Source organism: Nannospalax galili, unplaced genomic scaffold, assembly GCF_000622305.1.
Source record: "Nannospalax galili isolate Female #2095 unplaced genomic scaffold, S.galili_v1.0 scaffold1711, whole genome shotgun sequence".
Taxonomy (NCBI): domain Eukaryota; kingdom Metazoa; phylum Chordata; class Mammalia; order Rodentia; family Spalacidae; genus Nannospalax; species Nannospalax galili.
In genome coordinates, this window is record NW_008330347.1 from 16,187 (window position 1) to 34,363 (window position 18,177).

Genomic DNA, 18,177 nt, shown 5'->3' on the forward strand with positions numbered 1-18,177 from the left:
CTCACTATGTAGACCAGGCTGGCCTTGAACTCACAGAGATTCACCTGCCTCGGCCTCCTAAGTGCTAGGACTACAGGAATGCACTAACATGTCCGGTTGGGCCAGCTCTTTTCAGTCTTTCCTAGGCTGACTCCCGATATTCTCAACGTCACCCCTTCCGACGTTCATAATAAGCGTACCAGTAGCTCCACCTTCTTGCTGGAATTTCTTCCTTCCAGCCTCCTCTGGGACTCATTTATGGTCTATAGTCCCATTTTCCCTTGTCAAAGCAGGTGGGCCGATGCTTTCTCTCCCTGGAAGGCGACAGTTTCTAGGCGAGGTATGCTGGAGGTTGAGTACAGAACTCGCTCCTAAGTTTCTAGGGAGCGGGGAACCAAGAGCCAGGAACTACAACTCCCAGAATCCGGCGCTCTGAACATGCGCAGGATGGCGACGGTGCGTGAGGTGTCCGCTTGTTTCTGGAGCCAGAAGCAGCACGGACGCTGACCTGGGAGTTCGGGTGCTTCCAGCACAGGTCAAGGGGTGGGATCAGGTCCATGTGTAGATCTGTTGGCAAGGTGTCAGGCTGTTGGCTGATGTCAGGCTGTTGCCTAGCGCAGGCCGTACTTTAGGTCCAGCCCCTTCCTGTTCCTTCTACAGGAATCGAGCAGGGGGCTGGGGAGGGGAATTTAGCCTGCTGCCTATTTCCCAGGCCCACTGCGGATCTCCAGGAGCCTCGGGAGAGGTGGTCCTTCTGACCCGTGAGGACAGACCCCAGCACAGGCTGGCTATGAAGAGCGACGCCTCCACCTCTGCAGCCCCTTTGAAAGGGCTCGGGGGCACCCTGCGGAGCAGTGAGCCTGCACGCGCCCTCCCGGCCGTGGCCCTGGCGGTGCACCTGCTGGAGGAGGCGGCCGATTTCCTGGTGGTGCACTTGGACTTCCCCGCGGCGCTGGAGACGTGCGAGCGCGCCTGCCAGAGTCTGGCCTACGACGCCCTGGCTGAGGAGCCCACGGGTGGCACGTACGTGCTGGGCTCGGTTCCTTTCCCGGTCCTTTTGGGGGAGGGACACTGCATTGCCAGATTGCACTAGAGGATTGCATCTAGGTTTAACTAGGGACGCCTTTGCAAGTCTGGTTCCTCATTTTGTGCCATGCTAGGGAGGAGGAACCGGGCACTGAACAATGAAGAAATCAAATCATATAACTGATAGGTAAAAAGTTGGTGGAGAAAGAGCAAATGGAGGATGAGGCACCGAGGCACAGATAAAACGCTATCAAAATAGGGTTTATTAGCTAAGGAACACATGGGACAGATTCCCTTCCGGGCAGGGAAAATGTCTGCCTGGGTCTTGAGCTGGGGTCTTTTAAAAAGGGAGGCTTCTGCTTCTTGCAGAAGGCGGGAAGATGTATTTTTTTATTTAAAGTTGGGTGGAGGGACGTGGGAGAGCAGGACTGTTAAAACCTGTCCTCTTTAGAGATCAAAGGGGAAACCTGTTGTGTTGGCCAAACAGCGGAGAAAAGTCTGCTTCTCTTGACTTCAAAGACCAAGGTGCTTATCAGCTAGGTTCCCTCTTCTCAGGAGCTTGAGAAGTCCTTGGGATCCTGTTGGTGAAGGGGCAGGGCTATCTGAACCTTAACATTCCAGCCTTTTGTGTTATAGGTTAGGGGGCGTAATTGTCGACTTGCTACTTGTTATAGGATGGGGGGGGCTGGGGCTGGATTAGGGTTCAGTCAGACAGCAGGGGTTCCCTCTCCTGCATCTCAACAGGGTCCTTGATGGTTGACAGGCTCTTGTGTACATGTGGAGGGAAGGAAGGTAACAACTGATTAAAATTAGTAAGAGTTTTTGGAAAATATCTGAAGAGGCAAGGAGCAATGGTTAGCACCAAGGTAATAGCTCATTTTTCATTTTTTTTCTTCTGCCAGGGGTGACCTTGAGAGTGATGGACTCAGGATTTGTTTTCAGGCATTTTGATAGCTGTTGCAGTGGCTAGAATCAGTGTCAGTTACCTCTCAAAGGCTTCTAGATAGGGAGAGAAAACAAATTTAGCCATCACTTCATTTTTTTGGCTAGAACAATAGTGGGTTGCCTCCCTTAGCTGTAAGTGGGCACTACAGCATTGTAGACCAAGATTTGAAGTCTTACATCTGAGTAACATCTTATAGGAACAAAATCATCAATGAGAGATAATTGGCTAAATAACATAAGAACTCACATCTAATGTGGGATCCTGTTGGTGAGGGGGCAGGGCTATCTGAACCTTAACAATAACAGAGCTTGGTGGGAAGCCACAGCCAGTCCTTTTTTTTTTGGTCTTTTTGAGACAGGGTCTCCCTGTAGCCCCAGCTGTCCTGGAACTCACTGTGTAGACCAGACCAGGCTGGCCTCGAACTCACAGAGATCCACCTGCCTCTGTCTCCCGAGTGCTGGGATTAAAGGCGTGCACCACCACGCCCCTCTAGTCCTCGAGTGTGTGTGTGTGTGTATGTATATGTGTATGTGTATGTATGTGTGTGTGACTATATAGACCTGGCTGCTCTCGAACTACAGAGACCCATCTGCCCCTGCCTCAAGAGTGCTGGAATTAAAGGCTTGTGCAACCACCCCCTGGCCACAGCCAATTCTTTGCCGAGTGCTGGGATTAAAGGCGTGCACCACCACGCCCCGCTAGTCCTCGAGTGTGTGTGTGTGTGTGTTTGTATATGTGTATGTGTATGTGTGTGTGTGTGACTATATAGACCTGGCTGGTCTCAACTACAGAGACCCATCTGCCCCTGCCTCAAGAGTGCTGGAATTAAAGGCTTGTGCAACCACTCCCTGGCCACAGCCAATTCTTTGCCCAGTTTCAATGTAGAACATCATGAGGACAGGATGATGTGTGTTTAATGTTCAGTAGTAAGTGGGCTCAGTAAACAGGCAGCAGACCTCCTTTGGGTGCCCCTCCTCCCACCTGCTCCAGACCTTGACTGATGGGAAATGAGGGTCAAGGCAGGACTACTGTTTCTGTTCCTGTTTAAAGACTGGATGAGTTTACTTTTCAGAAACCTTGCCCTGAGTTGCTCTTTTTGATGTCACTAGCCTCCTCTGGCAGCTGGGGTTGCCATTTCTCTGTGGATTGTAAAACTGTTAGAACTAGGTTAGACCACACTAGGGGTGGTGGTGGGCAGAATAGTCAAAGCTGACACCAGAGAAGCCTGAACTGGGGAGTCTTGGCTGTGGTTTTAGGGCCAAGGGGGTTGTCATAATGAATATTAAGGCTTTACTTATGACTGTCTGGAAGTGCCTTACTAGGTAATTTGAAAAGGCCTGTTAAATTCCTATACATAACACCTTCCCAGAAACTTTACTCCACGTCCATTTCTCACTAAGCAAACTCTGGACTCCCATTCTCCTTCAGTCTACACCTCTTTGCTGCATGCATGACATTTTCTTTGGTCTTTTTGAGACAGGGTCTCCCTGTAGCCCCAGCCGTCATGGAACTCACTATGTAGACCAGGCTGGCCTTGAACTCACAGAGATCCGCCTGCCTCTGCCTCCCAAGTGCTGGGACTACAGGCGTGCTCCACCACGCCCAGCTAGTGCATGCCATTTTCTACAGGATTAAAAAATGCTGTTTATTCAAACCTGATTTCAACTGGACACAAAGATATGTGTTGGGCAATAGTTCATTTACCTTTAGGAGAAGTTAACTCCAGGGGGAAGGGCAGCCCAGGAGACCAGTGGTGAGGTCTGGCCCAATAATGACAGGGAAGGTAAAGGTGGTAGCATCTGAGTGGAATGCTAGAGATCAGTCCTAGACTGGAGGAGGGAAGGAGGATAGTGGGGAACCACTTCTAAACCCAAATCGATCTTTTCTGCTGACAGCTTCATGGAGGTGAAATGTTCCCTGTGTGTTGTGGGGATCCAGGCTCTGGCAGAAATGGATCGGTGGAGGGACGTCCTCTCCTGGGTCCTTCAGTATTACCAGGTTCCTGAAAAGCTGCCTCCTAAAGTCCTGGAGTTGTGGTAGGTTCATTGTTGCTGACTCTAGATCATTGTAGGAACACAAGTCCTGAATGTCTCCTCTTTCCCCTTCCCTACCAGTTCCCTCCTCTTTGTTCAGATCCCAAACCATAGCAATAAAAGATTAGGAAGGAAGAGTTTGGGAGTGGTATGGAGGAGGAGGAAAGGGCACATAGGGCAGTAGTGGACAGTGAACTTCTGGGGAGCTCTAATTCTTTATTCTTTTTTTTCTTATTTTTTTGAGACAGAGTCTCACTGTGTAGCACTGGCTGATCTGAAACTCGCTATGTAGACCAGGCTGGCCTGGAACTCAGAGAGCCACCTGCTTCTGCCTCCCGAGTGCTGGGATTAAAGGTGTGGGTCCCCATGCTTGGCTCTAATTCTTTTTTTTTTCCGGTCTTTTTGAGACAGTCTCTCTGTGGTCTCAGCTATCCTGGAACTCACTATGTAGACCAGGCTGGCCTTGAACTCACAGAGATCCACCTGTTTCTGCCTCCCAAGTGCTGGGATTAAAGGCGTGCGACACCACGCCTGGCTCTAATTCTTTTTAAATGAAGAAAAAATGTGTGTAGGTATATATATATGTGTATGAGGGTAGTGTATGTGTGTCTGGTATATGTGCATGTGTATGAGTGTGCATGGAGACCAGAGGAGAGCATTGGGTGTCCTCTATCACTCTGCCTTATTCCTTTGGGGCAAGATTTCTCCTTGAACCAGGAGCTCATGTTTTCTTGGCTAGGTTGGAAGCCAGTGATTCTCCCGTCTCTTCATCCTCAATGCTAAGATTATAGGTTTGAATGGAACCACACGTGGCTTATTATGTGGTACTGGGATCCAAACTCTGGTTCTCATGTTTGAACAGCAAGTGCTCTTAACCACAGAGCCACCTCTCCAGCCCCCAATCTCTAATTTAAAAAAATAGTTTTATTATTTTAAATTATGTGTATGTGTGAGTACAGGTACATGAGTGCAGGTGCCTGTAGAGGCCAGAGGCTTCAGATCCCCCTAGAATTAGAGTTATGGGCGGTTGTGAGCCACCTGACTTTGCTGCTGGCAATTGAACTCAGGTCCTCTGGAAGAGCAGTAAGTGCTGCTAACCACTGAATCTTTTCACTAGCCCTAATCTCTAATTTTTAAAAAGATTTATACACACACACACATATATGACCTTTTTGAGACAGGGTCTCCCTATAGCCCAGGCTGACCTGGAACTCACTATGTAGACCAGGCTGGCCTTGAACGCCCAGAGATCCACCTGCCTCTGCCTCCTGAGTGCTGGGACTAAAGTCATGCTCCACCACTCCTGGTTGTGTATTTGTATTTTGCCTGCATGTATGTGTGTGCGCATGGCATGTCTTGTGCCCAAGGAGCCGGAAGAGAGAATTGGATTCTCTGGAACTGGAATTACAGATGGTTGTGAACCATCATGTGTGTGCTGGAAACTGAACCTGAGCCTTCTAGAAGAGCAGCCAGTGCTCTTAAACATTGAGCCATATCTCCAGCCCCAATCTCTAATTCTTAAGAGTGTCAGCATCCCAGAGGGAAGGGCTGAAGCGTGTGGGAGGGTAGGATAGGAGAAATCTAGGGGTTATAAAAAATATAACTGACTCTTCTCTTTTGGGGGGACACAGCATCCTTTTATACAGCAAAATGCAAGAGCCTGGAGCTGTGCTGGATGTGGTTGATGCCTGGCTCCAAGACCCAGAAAACCAGGACCTTCCAGAGTATGGATCCTTGGCAGAACTCCACCTGCTGCGGGTGCTGCTACCCCTGGGCCGCTTGTCAGAGGCTGAGGAGCTGGTGGTGAGCTCTGCTGCTTTCAGTGAGAAGCAGCGGCTAGAAATGCTCCAGGCCATTCATACAGCAAGGCAACAGCATATACAGGAACACTTGATCCCCCAGGAGCCCCAGAAGCTGAGCCAGCAAGGTAGGGCATCAGAGCTCTGTGGCTTCTACAGAGGGATCCTGTGGCATTCCCTGTACCCGGGTCCTTTCTGACTTTCCTAAGCTTGAGAACAAAAGGATCTAAATCACGGAGTAGAAAGCTACTGAGCTGCTTCACAAACTAAGCCAGACTCTGAAATTGGAATGGAAGGACGGTCTACATATGGGGAGGTGTTGCTGAGTCTCCACCTTCCTTTAGGATCTCATTAGTCATCTCCTTGGGGTCCTCTCACTAGACACCTTGCTTCCATCATACTGGTCTGGGGGTTGTCACTCTTAAATTCTGGCCCCAGTATAGACACAGCTGGGATGTGCTTTAGAACATCAAAGAAATTAATACAGGAACTTGGGAACTTACGAAACAAAACCTCCCTCCTTCAGTTGTGGCCCCTGTGCTGACCTCCTGTCTGCCTTCACAGAGTTTATGAGTATTTTTTTCAAGTGAGGTCTGCCTTGTCCGTTAGCATGCAGTTGTTTTACCCAGTGGTTTCTGGTATCATCATAATAAAGGGTCCTTATAAGGGGGTGGAGGGTGGGGGTAGGGTCGCTTTGTTATAAGGGACTTTAAAGGCCCTCTCTAAAGACTTCTCTGCTTCTCAATCCTTTTAGTGCCTTTTCTTTGAGTCTCTGTGTGAACACACCCAAGGTCAGAAAGCCCCTGTCTCCTGAAGTGGCACATTCTGGCTTTGGACAGTGTAGGGACATTGAAGTTTTTTGCCTAGTGATCTTCACTCAATATTCTTATTAAAAAAAATTACATGAAAGTCTGTCAGCTTTAATTAGGAAGTAATAATCCTGTTCTCTACAGCGTTTTTCTCTGTGAACCTGCTGAGATAGGATCACTTCTTTGCCAGCAGGTTGTTTGTTACCACACTACCAGGCCCTCTACCCATCACCTTTCTTGCCGTGTGGCAAGTCCAGGTGGTTCTGTCAGGACTCAGGGTGCCACTTGTTGGGTTACTAGTATTAATGTTTCTATTCATAATCTAAATCTTGAATTCCTCACTGCATGCAATAGTGCCCTCTATTTCTCTGTGTTATTATATGCCTGTGTTAAGTCACAGCTTAAAGAGTACTATAAAATGAGACTGTTGGGGTTGGAGAGATGGCTCAGTGGTTAAGAACACTGGCTGTTCTTGCAGAAGACCTGGGTTCGAATCCCAGCACCCACATGGCAGCTAACAACTGTCTGTAACTCCAGTTCCAGGGATTCAACAGCTTCTTCTGTCTTCCCCGGGCATTGAACGACATGGGTGCATTTATGAACATGCAGGCAATACACGCATACACATAAAAATAATAAATATTAAAAAAAAAATGAGACTGTTATCAGGAGACACCAACTTACACAGCTGAGAAGGTGTATGCATGTGACCATGTCATGATATTGTCTGTCCTTAACATGCTTTTGGAGGGTTGCGTATGCAGCTGAGTAGTAGAGTGCTTGCTGAGCAAGCGCGAGGCTGTGGCTGCCAACCCCAGCATCGCAGAAAACTACGCAAGAACAAAAAAGCCATTTTTGAAGTTTTCAGAATTTACTTTTGAACTACTTTACGAGAAAATGATTCTCATTACGTTTTGTTCAGCTCTTCAACTCAAAGCTCAGAGCCAGGGAAGCAGTTCTGCTTGACTCACGCTGGAATTATGTTCTGTCCCCTGATCAGGTTCATTCTCCCATAAATTGCTGTCACTGCTGATGTTACTTCGCCGGCTTTGGGGCTCTGCAATGAGTCACCTCCTTTCTCAGCCCTTCAAAAAGAGCCTGTTGGCTGCCTTGATCCTCTTTCTCTTGGTGGTGCGGTTTGACCCAGGTAAGTGTTGCAGGGGACTGACGGCAGGGCCTGTGAGAGCAGGTGCTCTTCAGAGAGTCTACAGGGGAGGGAGTCACCTCTGGCATTGTTCCCCATTCTTCCACAAAGAACATGAGTCCACTTCACTTGGAAGGAGAGAGTATACTTAGAGTCCAGGAGAGCAGTTTGGGGAACATGTATGTTGCTCTGCTGACCTCCAGGCTAATGGAGTCACCTAGATCTCTGCTTATCCAAGGGGGTCCTTTAGCTAGAACGCAGCACAAAGAAGCCTTCCTCAGGGACTGGCAAGATGGCTTAGCAGTTAAGAGCATTGGCTGCTCTTGCAGAGGACCTGGATTTCGTTCTCAACACCCACATGGCAACTACAACTCCAGTGCCAGATGATCCAACATCCTCTTCTGGCTTCCATGGGCATTGCACAACACAGGTGTACTTACATACATGTAGGCAAAACACTCATACACATAAAATATAAATTAAAAAATATTTTAAAAGCCTTCCTTATTGTAAGACCTAAAGAAGTATTGATCCAGGTGTTAATGTCTCCTGGTTAGTATGAACATGAAATTGTAAATGCTCAGACATTTTGGCAGATATGGGAAATAAAAGTGTGAGGAAGAAGCCAGAACTAACCTCCATATCTGCCATGCAACCCTGTGCTTCTAATCTTTCTCTGTGGCTCCAGCTGCAGATGTGGTAGGCAGTAAAATTCAAAAATACTTTTCTAAGTTTGGCTTCTAAGTTTGGGCTTTTGATGATGATTCTTGCAGAGATGAGCTCCCTGAATGAAACATGGGAATAGTCCTGGTGATTCCCTGAGGAGTAATTGCTCAGATATACAAATACTGGGCCACAGTTAGGAGGCTACTGTTTTGAGGGAAAAAAAAAAAAAAGAAAAACTTTATTTTTAGTTTTTTGAGCCACAGCTGGCCTGGATTCCCTATGGAGCCCAGGCTGGCCTCAAACTCATAGAGATCCACCTGCCTCTGTCTCCCAAGTGCTAGGACCGAAGTGTGCACCACCACACCCGGCTCAAAAAAAGAAAAATTTTAAGCCAAGGTCTTTCTGTGTAGAATTGACTGGCCTTGAACTCCTGGTCCTTCTGCTTTGGCCTCCCAAACGTGGGTATAGCAGGCATGTGCTACCATGCTGGGCTTTGTGTGTTAGCCTCTGACTGTGGGCTAGGTCTACCTTTCCTCGTGCGTTTAGATTTAGAATAGAATTAGATAAACAGAGGAAACTAGAAACCTTTATTCTAGTCCATTCATTTTCTTTAGTTTTTAATTGAGAGATCTAATAACCAGAAAGGTAAAGCAGCTAGACCAGAGTTGCACAGTTTGCTTGCTTAATTTTAAAGCTTCCACTTCTTTTTTTTTTTTTTTTTTTTAACTTTTTGAGACAGGGTCTCCCTGTAGCCCCAGCTGACCTGGAACTTGCTATATAGACCCAGGTTGGCCTCCAACTCACAGAGATCCACCTGCCTCTGCCTCCTAGCTGCTCCCACTTTTTAAAAAATTAATTATGCCAGGTGTGGTGGTGCATGCCTTCAATCCCAACACTCGGGAGGCAGGATCTCTGTGTGTTGGAGGCCAGCCTGGTCTACATAGTGAGTTCCAGGTCAGCTGGGGGCTACAGGGAGACCCTGTCTCAAAAAGACCAAAATCAAATTTTTAAAATTATTTTTATTTTATGTGTATGAGTATATTGCCTATATGTGTAAGTGCTCCTGTGTCTCGCAGTACCCTTGGAAGTCAGAAGATGGTGTCTGATCCTCTGGAACTGGAGTTACGAACACTTGTTAGCTGCCATGTGGGTGTTAAGCCATACCTTTAGCCCCAAGAAAAATAACATTTATGGAGTGCTGGGGTAGAGTTTGGTGGTTGAGGACATATGTAGCATGCTTGAAGCCTTGGGTTTCATCCGTAGCCCCAAAGGAGAAAATAAATTAATGTTTTTGTCTTTCCTTTCTTTCTTTCTCTGTCTTTCTCTCTGTCTCTGTCTCTGTCTCTCTCTGTCTCTCTCTCTCTGCATATGTGTGTCACATGAAAGCCAGAGATTGACACTGGGTATCACCTTCTTTCACTCTCCGTATTATTATTATTATTATTGTTGTCATTGTCATTGTCATCATCACCATCATCATCATCATCACCATCACCATCATCATCATCATCACCATCATCACCATCACCATCATCATCATTATCATCATAACTGGGGATTGAATCCCAGGCCTCATGCATTTGAGGCAAGTGTTCTACCACTGAACTACCATCTCAGCCCTTCCACCTTTGTTTTTGAGATAGTCTCTTCATTGGACCTGGAGCTTGCCAGGGGGTTCCAGTCCCGTCGAGTCACCATGCCTGACTCTTACCTGGGTGCTAGAGAGCCAAACTCAGATCCTCATACGTGTACAGCAGGCACTTTACCGCAAACATATTTTTTTCTTCTTTTTTATTTGAGATGGGGGAGTGGGGGTCTTCACTATGTTATCCAGCCTGCCCTCAAGTCTCTGGTCTCAACTGAAGCTCTGGCCTCAGCCTTCCAAGGAGCTGTAGCATTTATTTCTACTTAAGGAAAATCTCTCTTCTCTCTCTCTCTCTCTCTCTCTCTCTCTCTCTCTCTCTCTCTCTGTGTATTTTTTCCCCTGTTTTTCAGGCTAGGGATTAGTTCAGTTAGTTGGATGCTTGTTTGGTGTGGGTTCTAAGCCCTAGGTTCTATTCCCAGCATCACGTAAAGCTTAGTGTGGTCATATATGTGCCTGTAATTCTAGCACTCAGGAGGTGGAGGCAGAAGGATCAGAAATTCAAAGCCTTCTTTTGCAAGTTCCAGGTCAGTTGGGGCTACGAGACCCTGTCTCAAACAAAACAGCTCCCCTCAAACCAAACCAAAACAAACCCAAACAGAAACAAAGATAGAAATATATATTTCCATTAAAAAAATTATTGAGACCCGGTGGCCTGGCCTAGAACTTGCTTTATAGACCCAGCTGACCTCAGTCTCACAGAGATTCACCTCTGCCTTCTGAGTGCTAAGATTAAAGGTGTGTGTCATTGCACCTGGCTTTTTTTTTTTTTAATTTAATTATTTTATGTGTATGTGTATGCCTGAGTGTATGTAATAGCACCATGTGCATGTAGGTAGTTGTGAGCCTTCATTTGGGTGCTACGAACAGAACCTGTGTCCTCTGGAAGAGCAGCAAGTGCTCTTAACCACTGAGCCACCTCTCCAGCCCCTTACTTTCAATATAGCTAATTTGTGGTAAAAATAGATAGTACTGGGCCTGGAAGGTGACTGAGCCGTTAAGAGTGCTGGTTACTCTTGCAGAGGATTGGATTGGATTGCATTGCGGGTTGGATTCTCAGTACCCACATGGTATCTAACAACTGACTATAACTCTAGTCCTAGGGGATCTGATGCTGTCTTCTGGCCTCCACAGGAATTGTACACATGGGTACATTTACATATGTGCAGGCAAAACACTCACTCATAAAATGAAAATAAATAAATAGGGGCTGGAGAGATGGCTCAGCAGTTAAGAACACTGGCTGTTCTTGCAGAAGACCCAGGTTCGAATCCCAGCACCCACATGACAGCTAACAACTGTCAATAACTCCAGTTCCAGGGGATCTGATGCTGTCTTCTGGCCTTCTGTGGGCATTGTATGTCATGTTGTACTTACATAAAATATTTAAAAAAATGAAAATAAATAAAAATTATTTAAAAAGGTAATAGTCTTTAAACTAAAAAAAAATCACAGAAAAGTACAAAACATAGTGAAAAGTCTCCCAAAGTGATTCTCTTCAGAGGCAGCCATTGTTACCAGTGTTTTTATTTTTTTTAAAGCAGAGTTGGGCTTTAATAAAAAAGTTTTTCTTTTTTTTTTGAGACAAGGCCTCCCTATAGCTCCAGCTGTGTAGACCAGGCTGTCCTCAATTTCACAGAGATCCTCCTGTCTTACCTCCTGAGTACTGGGATTAAAGGTATGGGCCACCATACCTAGCAGTTAATAAAAATGTTTTCCTGTAGGCCTAAGCATGTGAGTTAAGAAAGAGAGGTTGGGGCTGGAGAGATGGCTCAGTAGTTAAGAGCACTGACTGCTCTTGCAGAGGACCTGGGTTCAATTCTCAGCACACACGGTGGCTAAAAATCGTAACTCCAGTTCCAGGGGATCTGATGCCTTCTTCTGACCTATGTGGGCATTGCATGACACAGGTGCAGTTACACACCTGCAGGCAATACACTCATACACATAAAATAAAAATAAAATATTAAAAATAAAAAGAGAGGTGCTCAGAAAGAAGACATGCCTGGAAGCAGGGGTGTGGGCTTCTCTGAGTCACCACCAGTTGTTTATATATCAGAAGGATTAAAATGTAATAAATCTGAATCATTTTCTCAGAAAATTTAAGGTGACTGTAGTTCAAGTGGAGAAAGCATAGCGAAAGAGAAACTCCTTATGGTTGAGGAGGGTGTGAGTAGCATGATGCCCAGATGTGCTTTCGGGCCACCATAGAGGGGTCTGAGGGAAGGAGCACTCACGGGGTCTTTTCTTCTCCCCACAGCGTCTCCTTCTTCCCTGCCCCTCCTCTACCAGCTGGTGCAGCTCTTCCGCCGAATCCAGAAGGCCACGCTGGCACGCCTCTACCCCCTCGTCCTCTGTGACTAAGTGGTCCTTCCTGGCTGCCTCGGTCTCTTACTGTCCACATCTACAGAAGCAGAAAAGCTGAGCCCAGTGGCTGGGTCCTGATAGCCAGAAGGCCCAGTTGGAGTGGGCCCACCTCATTCTAGAAAGAATGACTGAGGTGAGCTGCAGCTTGCTGCCTCTGAGCCCTCCCTTACGGCCGGCCTCATGGGGATTGTGGCAACAGTGGTGCCAGAGGTCCAGCTGCCCAGAATGGTACCTCTTATTTCAACAGTCCCTCCGAAAGGAAGGGTTTGGGAGCAGGGAATGCGCCCTGAAACATTCCATTGTCTTGATAAAGGCACCCGGTGACCTTCCAGGTCAAGGTGCTGAGGGAGTGGGAGGTTCCGCATCCTGTGGTGTGACTCTTGGCCTTCCACTTCTCTGAAAAACTTCTGAAAAGTTCTCCACAGGGCAGTAGCTGAATTAGAGTGAAACCAGAGGAGCTTCTTCTCTCCCATGCTCCTCTCGAAGGTGTGATGTCATTACGAGTCAGTCCACATTCCCATCCCCATCGTCCTGCAGTGGGGCAAGAGGCGTCTGTTTGAGGCATTTTGCTGTTGAGACAAGATGTGGCCTCAGCCACCCGTGTGATGACTGGGAGCAAAGTGAGCCTGCCTGACCTTATCTCTGGGGAATGTGATCTTTCTTGGTGCCTCTTGGTCCTCAGCTCAGTTTTCTAGTATGCCAGGGGCCAAGCACTGCCCTGTTGTACCCAGCGTCTGCCCACTGGTCTCCCCACCCTTATCTGCCCAGTTGACTTTGTCCCGTCACTGTTTCTCCTTGTACAGGCAGTGGCAGGTCCCCTTTCTGTGTCTTGCTGTCCTAGTTGTGTTCTGTTGTTTGTATAATGCCCACGTTTCTTTGCTCATGTGGTGTGAAAAGTAGGCCAGTCTCAGAGCTGAGAGCTGAAAATGGAACTGGGTAATGAGGTGAGCTGATGAGCTGTGGGGGCCTGTGGACAAACCTCAGGGAGGAGGCATTGGGCGTTTCAGCATGTCTTCTCACTGGCCACAAGGGTCTTTGTGTTTCTATAAGTACAGAGCACTGTGCTGCTGTCAGGGTGGTGAAGGTGTCCAGTGGGCTGCCCACACTGATCTCCGTCACTATGGATGAGAATACAGAGTGCACATTAGCTTTCTGTTGGTTGATTTTCAGGAACTGTGAGTAAACAACTTCTTAGAGAGGGAAACTTCACAGGCCTTTAGAATTCTGTCTAAATCCCAAAGATGTCCAGCTCTGTAGGAAATGGGGCTGTCACTTAAAGAAAAATTATTTATTATTTTTATTTTATGTGTATGAATGTATTGCCTGCATGTATATAAGTGCACCTGTGTCATGCAATGTCCTCAGAGGTCAGAAGAAGGTGTAGGATCCCCTGGAACTGGAGTTAGGACAGTTGGTAGCCGCCATGTGGGTGCTGGGAATTGAACCTGGGTTCTCTACAAGAGCAATCAGTGCTCTTAACCACTGAGGCATCTCTCCAGCCCTGGGCTGTCATTTTTTTATATGGGTTTTAAATAGACCCTAGATCCCTGGGGAAAGAAAAGGATTCAGGATGGTTTGAGATCCCTTCTTGAGAATATTTTCACTTCCTTCTAAAGGTCAGTCCACTTAGAAAGGAAGATGAAGATGTCGTTCATCTTCTCTGTCCCTCCCTCCCTCCCTCCCTCCCCTCATTCTTTCTCAGCTTCCTGAGTAACTTGATGGAATGATTTCTTTAAAATGACAATCTGGTCATTCTTTGCCCTAAAGAAAACTGTTTATGGCCTCTGTAGCCCAAAGGACAAAATCCACGTTCTTCTTAGTGGACGCTAAGGCCCACTGTGCTCAGGTGTGGCTGACACTTTTTATTGCTGTGTGGCTTCTTTTCTGTGGGCATGTACATAGTGCCCTCCCAGCTTCCAGGCACTCCTTAGGCCTCTGTGCTCTGGCTTGAGTTGTTCCTGATGGAGGGTCTGCTCCAGGAGACCTTTGGCTTTCTCTTTGAAGCTGCAGTGGGAGGCTGTGGACTGTCTGAGTAAGGCTTACATGCTTGCTCTGCTGTGTGGGTGACTGTTGGACAGAGTTCACCCTTCTCATCTGTAAGTCTGTCCTCATCTCATAGGGACTCTTGGGTGAGTAATGGATTTTTTATGACACACTTGGCACCTTCTTCTGCCCCAGGAAAGAGTTCTTGTGAGTGACAGCCGTCCCCAGAGTCCTCCAAGGGCTGGGAGTGACCAGGTTCTCAGAGGGGTTTATTAGTGGACTGGTACAAGAGGACATGTGCTTTTTGGTGAGCGCTGTTCTGTACTGTGAAGCTCTGACATGAAGACCGTTATGCCCAGCTTGTTTCTACTCTCTCCCAGTGTTCCTCACTGTTGCTCTGCTGGTGGCCTGTGGGGCTGATTGTGCTTGCCCTGAGCACTGCAGGGCAGGCTGTACCCAGCCCTAGCCACCTGCCTGGTCAGGTGAGCAACTTGGAACCAGAACTGCTGCTGTTACTGTGACCAAAATTTCCAAGGATGTTGGCTGGTCCTCAGTGCTGGGCTTAAGGTCATAGTGAAGGAAGGACCTTGATCCCTGTACTGCCCAGTAGAGTAGCCATCAGCCAAAGGCGGCTGTTCGAGCATTTTAGATGTGACTTGTCCATGTGGACACATTGTGTAATTGTAAAATATACATACTAGATTTCAAAGACCAAATTCTTAAAAAAAAATGCAAAGATTTTTATAGTGACTTCATATTGAAATGATATTTTGACTATATTGGGTTAAATAAAATACATTGAAACTGATTTGATCTATTTCTTGCTTTTTGTAGTGAGGCTTCTAGAATGTTTAGATTGTCCAGTGCTGATTAAATTTGGACAGTATCATTCAGCACACCACACGTATTGGCCAGTTTCAGAGGAGGGGAATCAGTGTCAGAGAAGAGCAGTGCATGCTGGGATTTGGGGTATGTTGGGTCTAGAGAGTCTCAGTTGCAGATGGTATCTTGCAGCCACCTTCTTTTTCAGGTAATGAAACTGAGACTCAGAAAGGTGAAACCATTTGTCCCAAGTCACAGAGCCTAAATAAGGCCCAGGTCTCCTGACCCTCCTAAGTCACAGAGCCTGAATAAGACTCAGGTCTCCTGACCCTTCTATTTATTATTGTTGTTGTTGTTGTTGTTGTTGTTGTTATTATTATATTATTATTATTATTATTATTATTATTTTGGTCTTTTTGAGACAGGGTCTCCCTGTAGCCCCAGCTGGCCTGGAACTCACTATGTAGACCAGGCTGGTCTTGAACTCAGAGATCCGTCTGCCTCTGCCTCCCAAGTGCTGTGCCACCATGGCTGGCCTTTTTTATTTTTATTTTTGTAAAATTTTATGTGTATGAATGTGCTGCCTGCATGTAGGTAGATGCACGTGTGTTGTGCAGTGCCTGTGGAGGTCAGAAGAGGGCATTGGATCCCCTGGAACTGGAGTTACAGATGGTTGTTAGCCATCATGTGGGTGCTGGGAATTGAACCCCGTTCCTCTGCAAGAGCAATCAGTGCTCTTAACTGCTGAGCCATCTCTTCAGCCCTCCTGACTCTTTTAGACGTCTCACTTGCCTTTCCCCACCCCACTTTTCCCTGTCACTCTGACTGGAGTTCATTGTTAATAGGCAGATGTATTAGAGAAGGAAAGCTTTAGCTAGAGTGGATCAGCTCTGCAGGCGTCTATAGTATGTGATGTAGAACAGATTAATTCCATCTTCAGGTACCTAGGACAGCAGGAGCAGGTGCCCTGTGATCAGAGGGGAGGCTGGTGGGAGTGGTGGTCGTGGTGGTGATGGTTGGAATGCAATTAGGCAACTGTGGGTGATCAGAGGTGGAGGTGGGTGGGCAGCTGCATGTATGTACCTGAAAGAGGACATGGAGTTCTAGAAAGGTGGGGAGATGGGGAACATCACCCTCTGTGCAGATGAGCCTGTTCTTTGCATGTATGTGTCTGCATACATGTGTGTATATGGAAGACCATTAAACAATATATTAGTTTTATACATATGAAACAATGCTAAAGGTATAAAAGGGCATCATGGAAAATAAAGCCTATCCATCCCCTTCACCCGTTCTCCTCATGCCCCATTTTCTGTCCATGGGCAACTACTGCTGAGAATCTGTTTATCAGATATGCTCACCTATACTAACAGTTTTTCTTTCTCTTACACCAGTGAGAGTACTCTATGATCTTACACACCCTTGCTACACTTTTTTAAAAAAACATCTTTGAGCCTGGCGTGGTGGCACACACCTTTAATCCCAGCACTTGGGAGGCAGAGGCAGGCGGATCTTTGTGAGTTCAAGGCCAGCCTGGTCTATATAATGAGTTCCAGGACAGCTGGGGCTACAAGGAGACTCTGTCTCAAAAAGACAAAAAAAAATAGTTTTTGATCTGGGGACTTTGCTCCCTGTGAGCACACATAGACCTGCCTCATTCTTCGTAGCTGAACATTATGCTATTGTACAATAAGATCACAGTATAACAAGTTCACCTTTTTCTTTAAAAACAAAACAAAACAAAACAAAAACCCTACCCAGGGGCTGGGGAGATGGCTCTTGTAGAGGACTCGGGTTCAATTCCCAGCACCCACATGGTGGCTAACAACCATCCGTAATTCCATTTCCAGGGGATCTGATGCTGTCTTCTGACCTTTTCAGGCATTGCATGACATAGGTGCACTTACATATATGTAGGCAATACACTCATATACATAAAAAAAAAAGCCCCAAAAAACAAACGAAAAACTTTTGAGCTGGTGTCTGGCCATATTGCCCAGATTGACCTTAAACTGCTGACTCAGGTGATCCTCCTGCCTCAGCCTCCAGAGTGTGGGCATCGTTGGCTACCTTTTCCCATTGCATGGCTGGAATCTCTAGGCCCTTGCCCCAGGCTTAAGTTCCACAGGCAGTGGTCAGACCTCTTCATTGACACTTCTCTGCAAACACACAGCAGCTGCTCTGCCCACCCGTTAACTGGCCCGGTGCAGTCTCTCTCTCTCTCTCTCTCTCTCTCTCTCTCTCTCTCTCTCTCTCTTCTCTTCTCCCATGTTTGTGTGTATAGGTTTTTCCTAAGCCTGAACTTAGTGCAGTCCACCCCTAAAACTTCCAGAAGAAATAGCTGTAAGAAGAAAAAGCCCTGATGTGGGGCTGGAGAGATGGCTCAGCAGTTAAGAGCACTGGCTGCTCTTGCAGAGGACCCAGGTTCGATTCTTACCATCTACATGGTGGCTAACAATTCCAGTTCCAGGGGATCTGATACCCTCTTCTGACTTCTGCAGGCATTGCATGACATGGGTACACTTACACACATGCAGACAATACACTCACATACATAAAATAAAAATAATTAAAAAAAAAAAAAGAAAAAGACCTGATGGACCTGTCACGGATCCAGCCTGTCTTTCCTCTCCATGCATGGACACTTTAAGGTTACTGGGTGTTGACCTCTACCCTGCCTCTTGGGAGGGTTTGTAATTATAAGGAGTTTACCTCTGCCTTAGTTAGGTGAGCTACTCTGCGGCCTGGCCAGGCGGACCTCATGTGCTCTAGCACTTCTTTGGAAGTTAATACATGAAGTGCTTACCACACAAATGTAGGGCCCTTTTGCTCCTCTCTGTGTTTTGCTTCTCTCCATTAGCATTTTGGACTAGGCAGTGTGCAGAGTGCTCTGAAGAGCTTATCAAGCCTTTTTCTGGATTAAGTAGTAATCCAGATGTTGTTAACCACTTCTGGGCCTTT

At 46.8% G+C, this 18,177-nt stretch overlaps 2 protein-coding genes across 2 annotated transcripts in view; both read left to right on the plus strand.

Moving 5' to 3' along the window:
* The first annotated feature begins 305 nt into the window (after nucleotides 1-305).
* Nucleotides 306-13,956, plus strand: Pex26 (peroxisomal biogenesis factor 26). Its single transcript, XM_008847050.3, has 5 exons — nucleotides 306-1,002; nucleotides 3,847-3,987; nucleotides 5,616-5,911; nucleotides 7,593-7,739; nucleotides 12,305-13,956. The coding sequence occupies exons 1-5, from the start codon at nucleotides 770-772 to the stop codon at nucleotides 12,406-12,408; spliced, it is 921 nt and encodes a 306-aa protein (XP_008845272.1). The 5' UTR covers nucleotides 306-769; the 3' UTR covers nucleotides 12,409-13,956.
* Nucleotides 12,445-18,177, plus strand: part of Tuba8 (tubulin alpha 8) — a 38,235-nt gene continuing 32,502 nt past the window's right edge. The window contains exon 1 of the mRNA XM_029570425.1: nucleotides 12,445-12,544. Coding sequence (XP_029426285.1) covers nucleotides 12,536-12,544 — 9 coding nt within the window. The 5' untranslated portion in view covers nucleotides 12,445-12,535. The remainder of the gene's footprint in view (nucleotides 12,545-18,177) is intronic.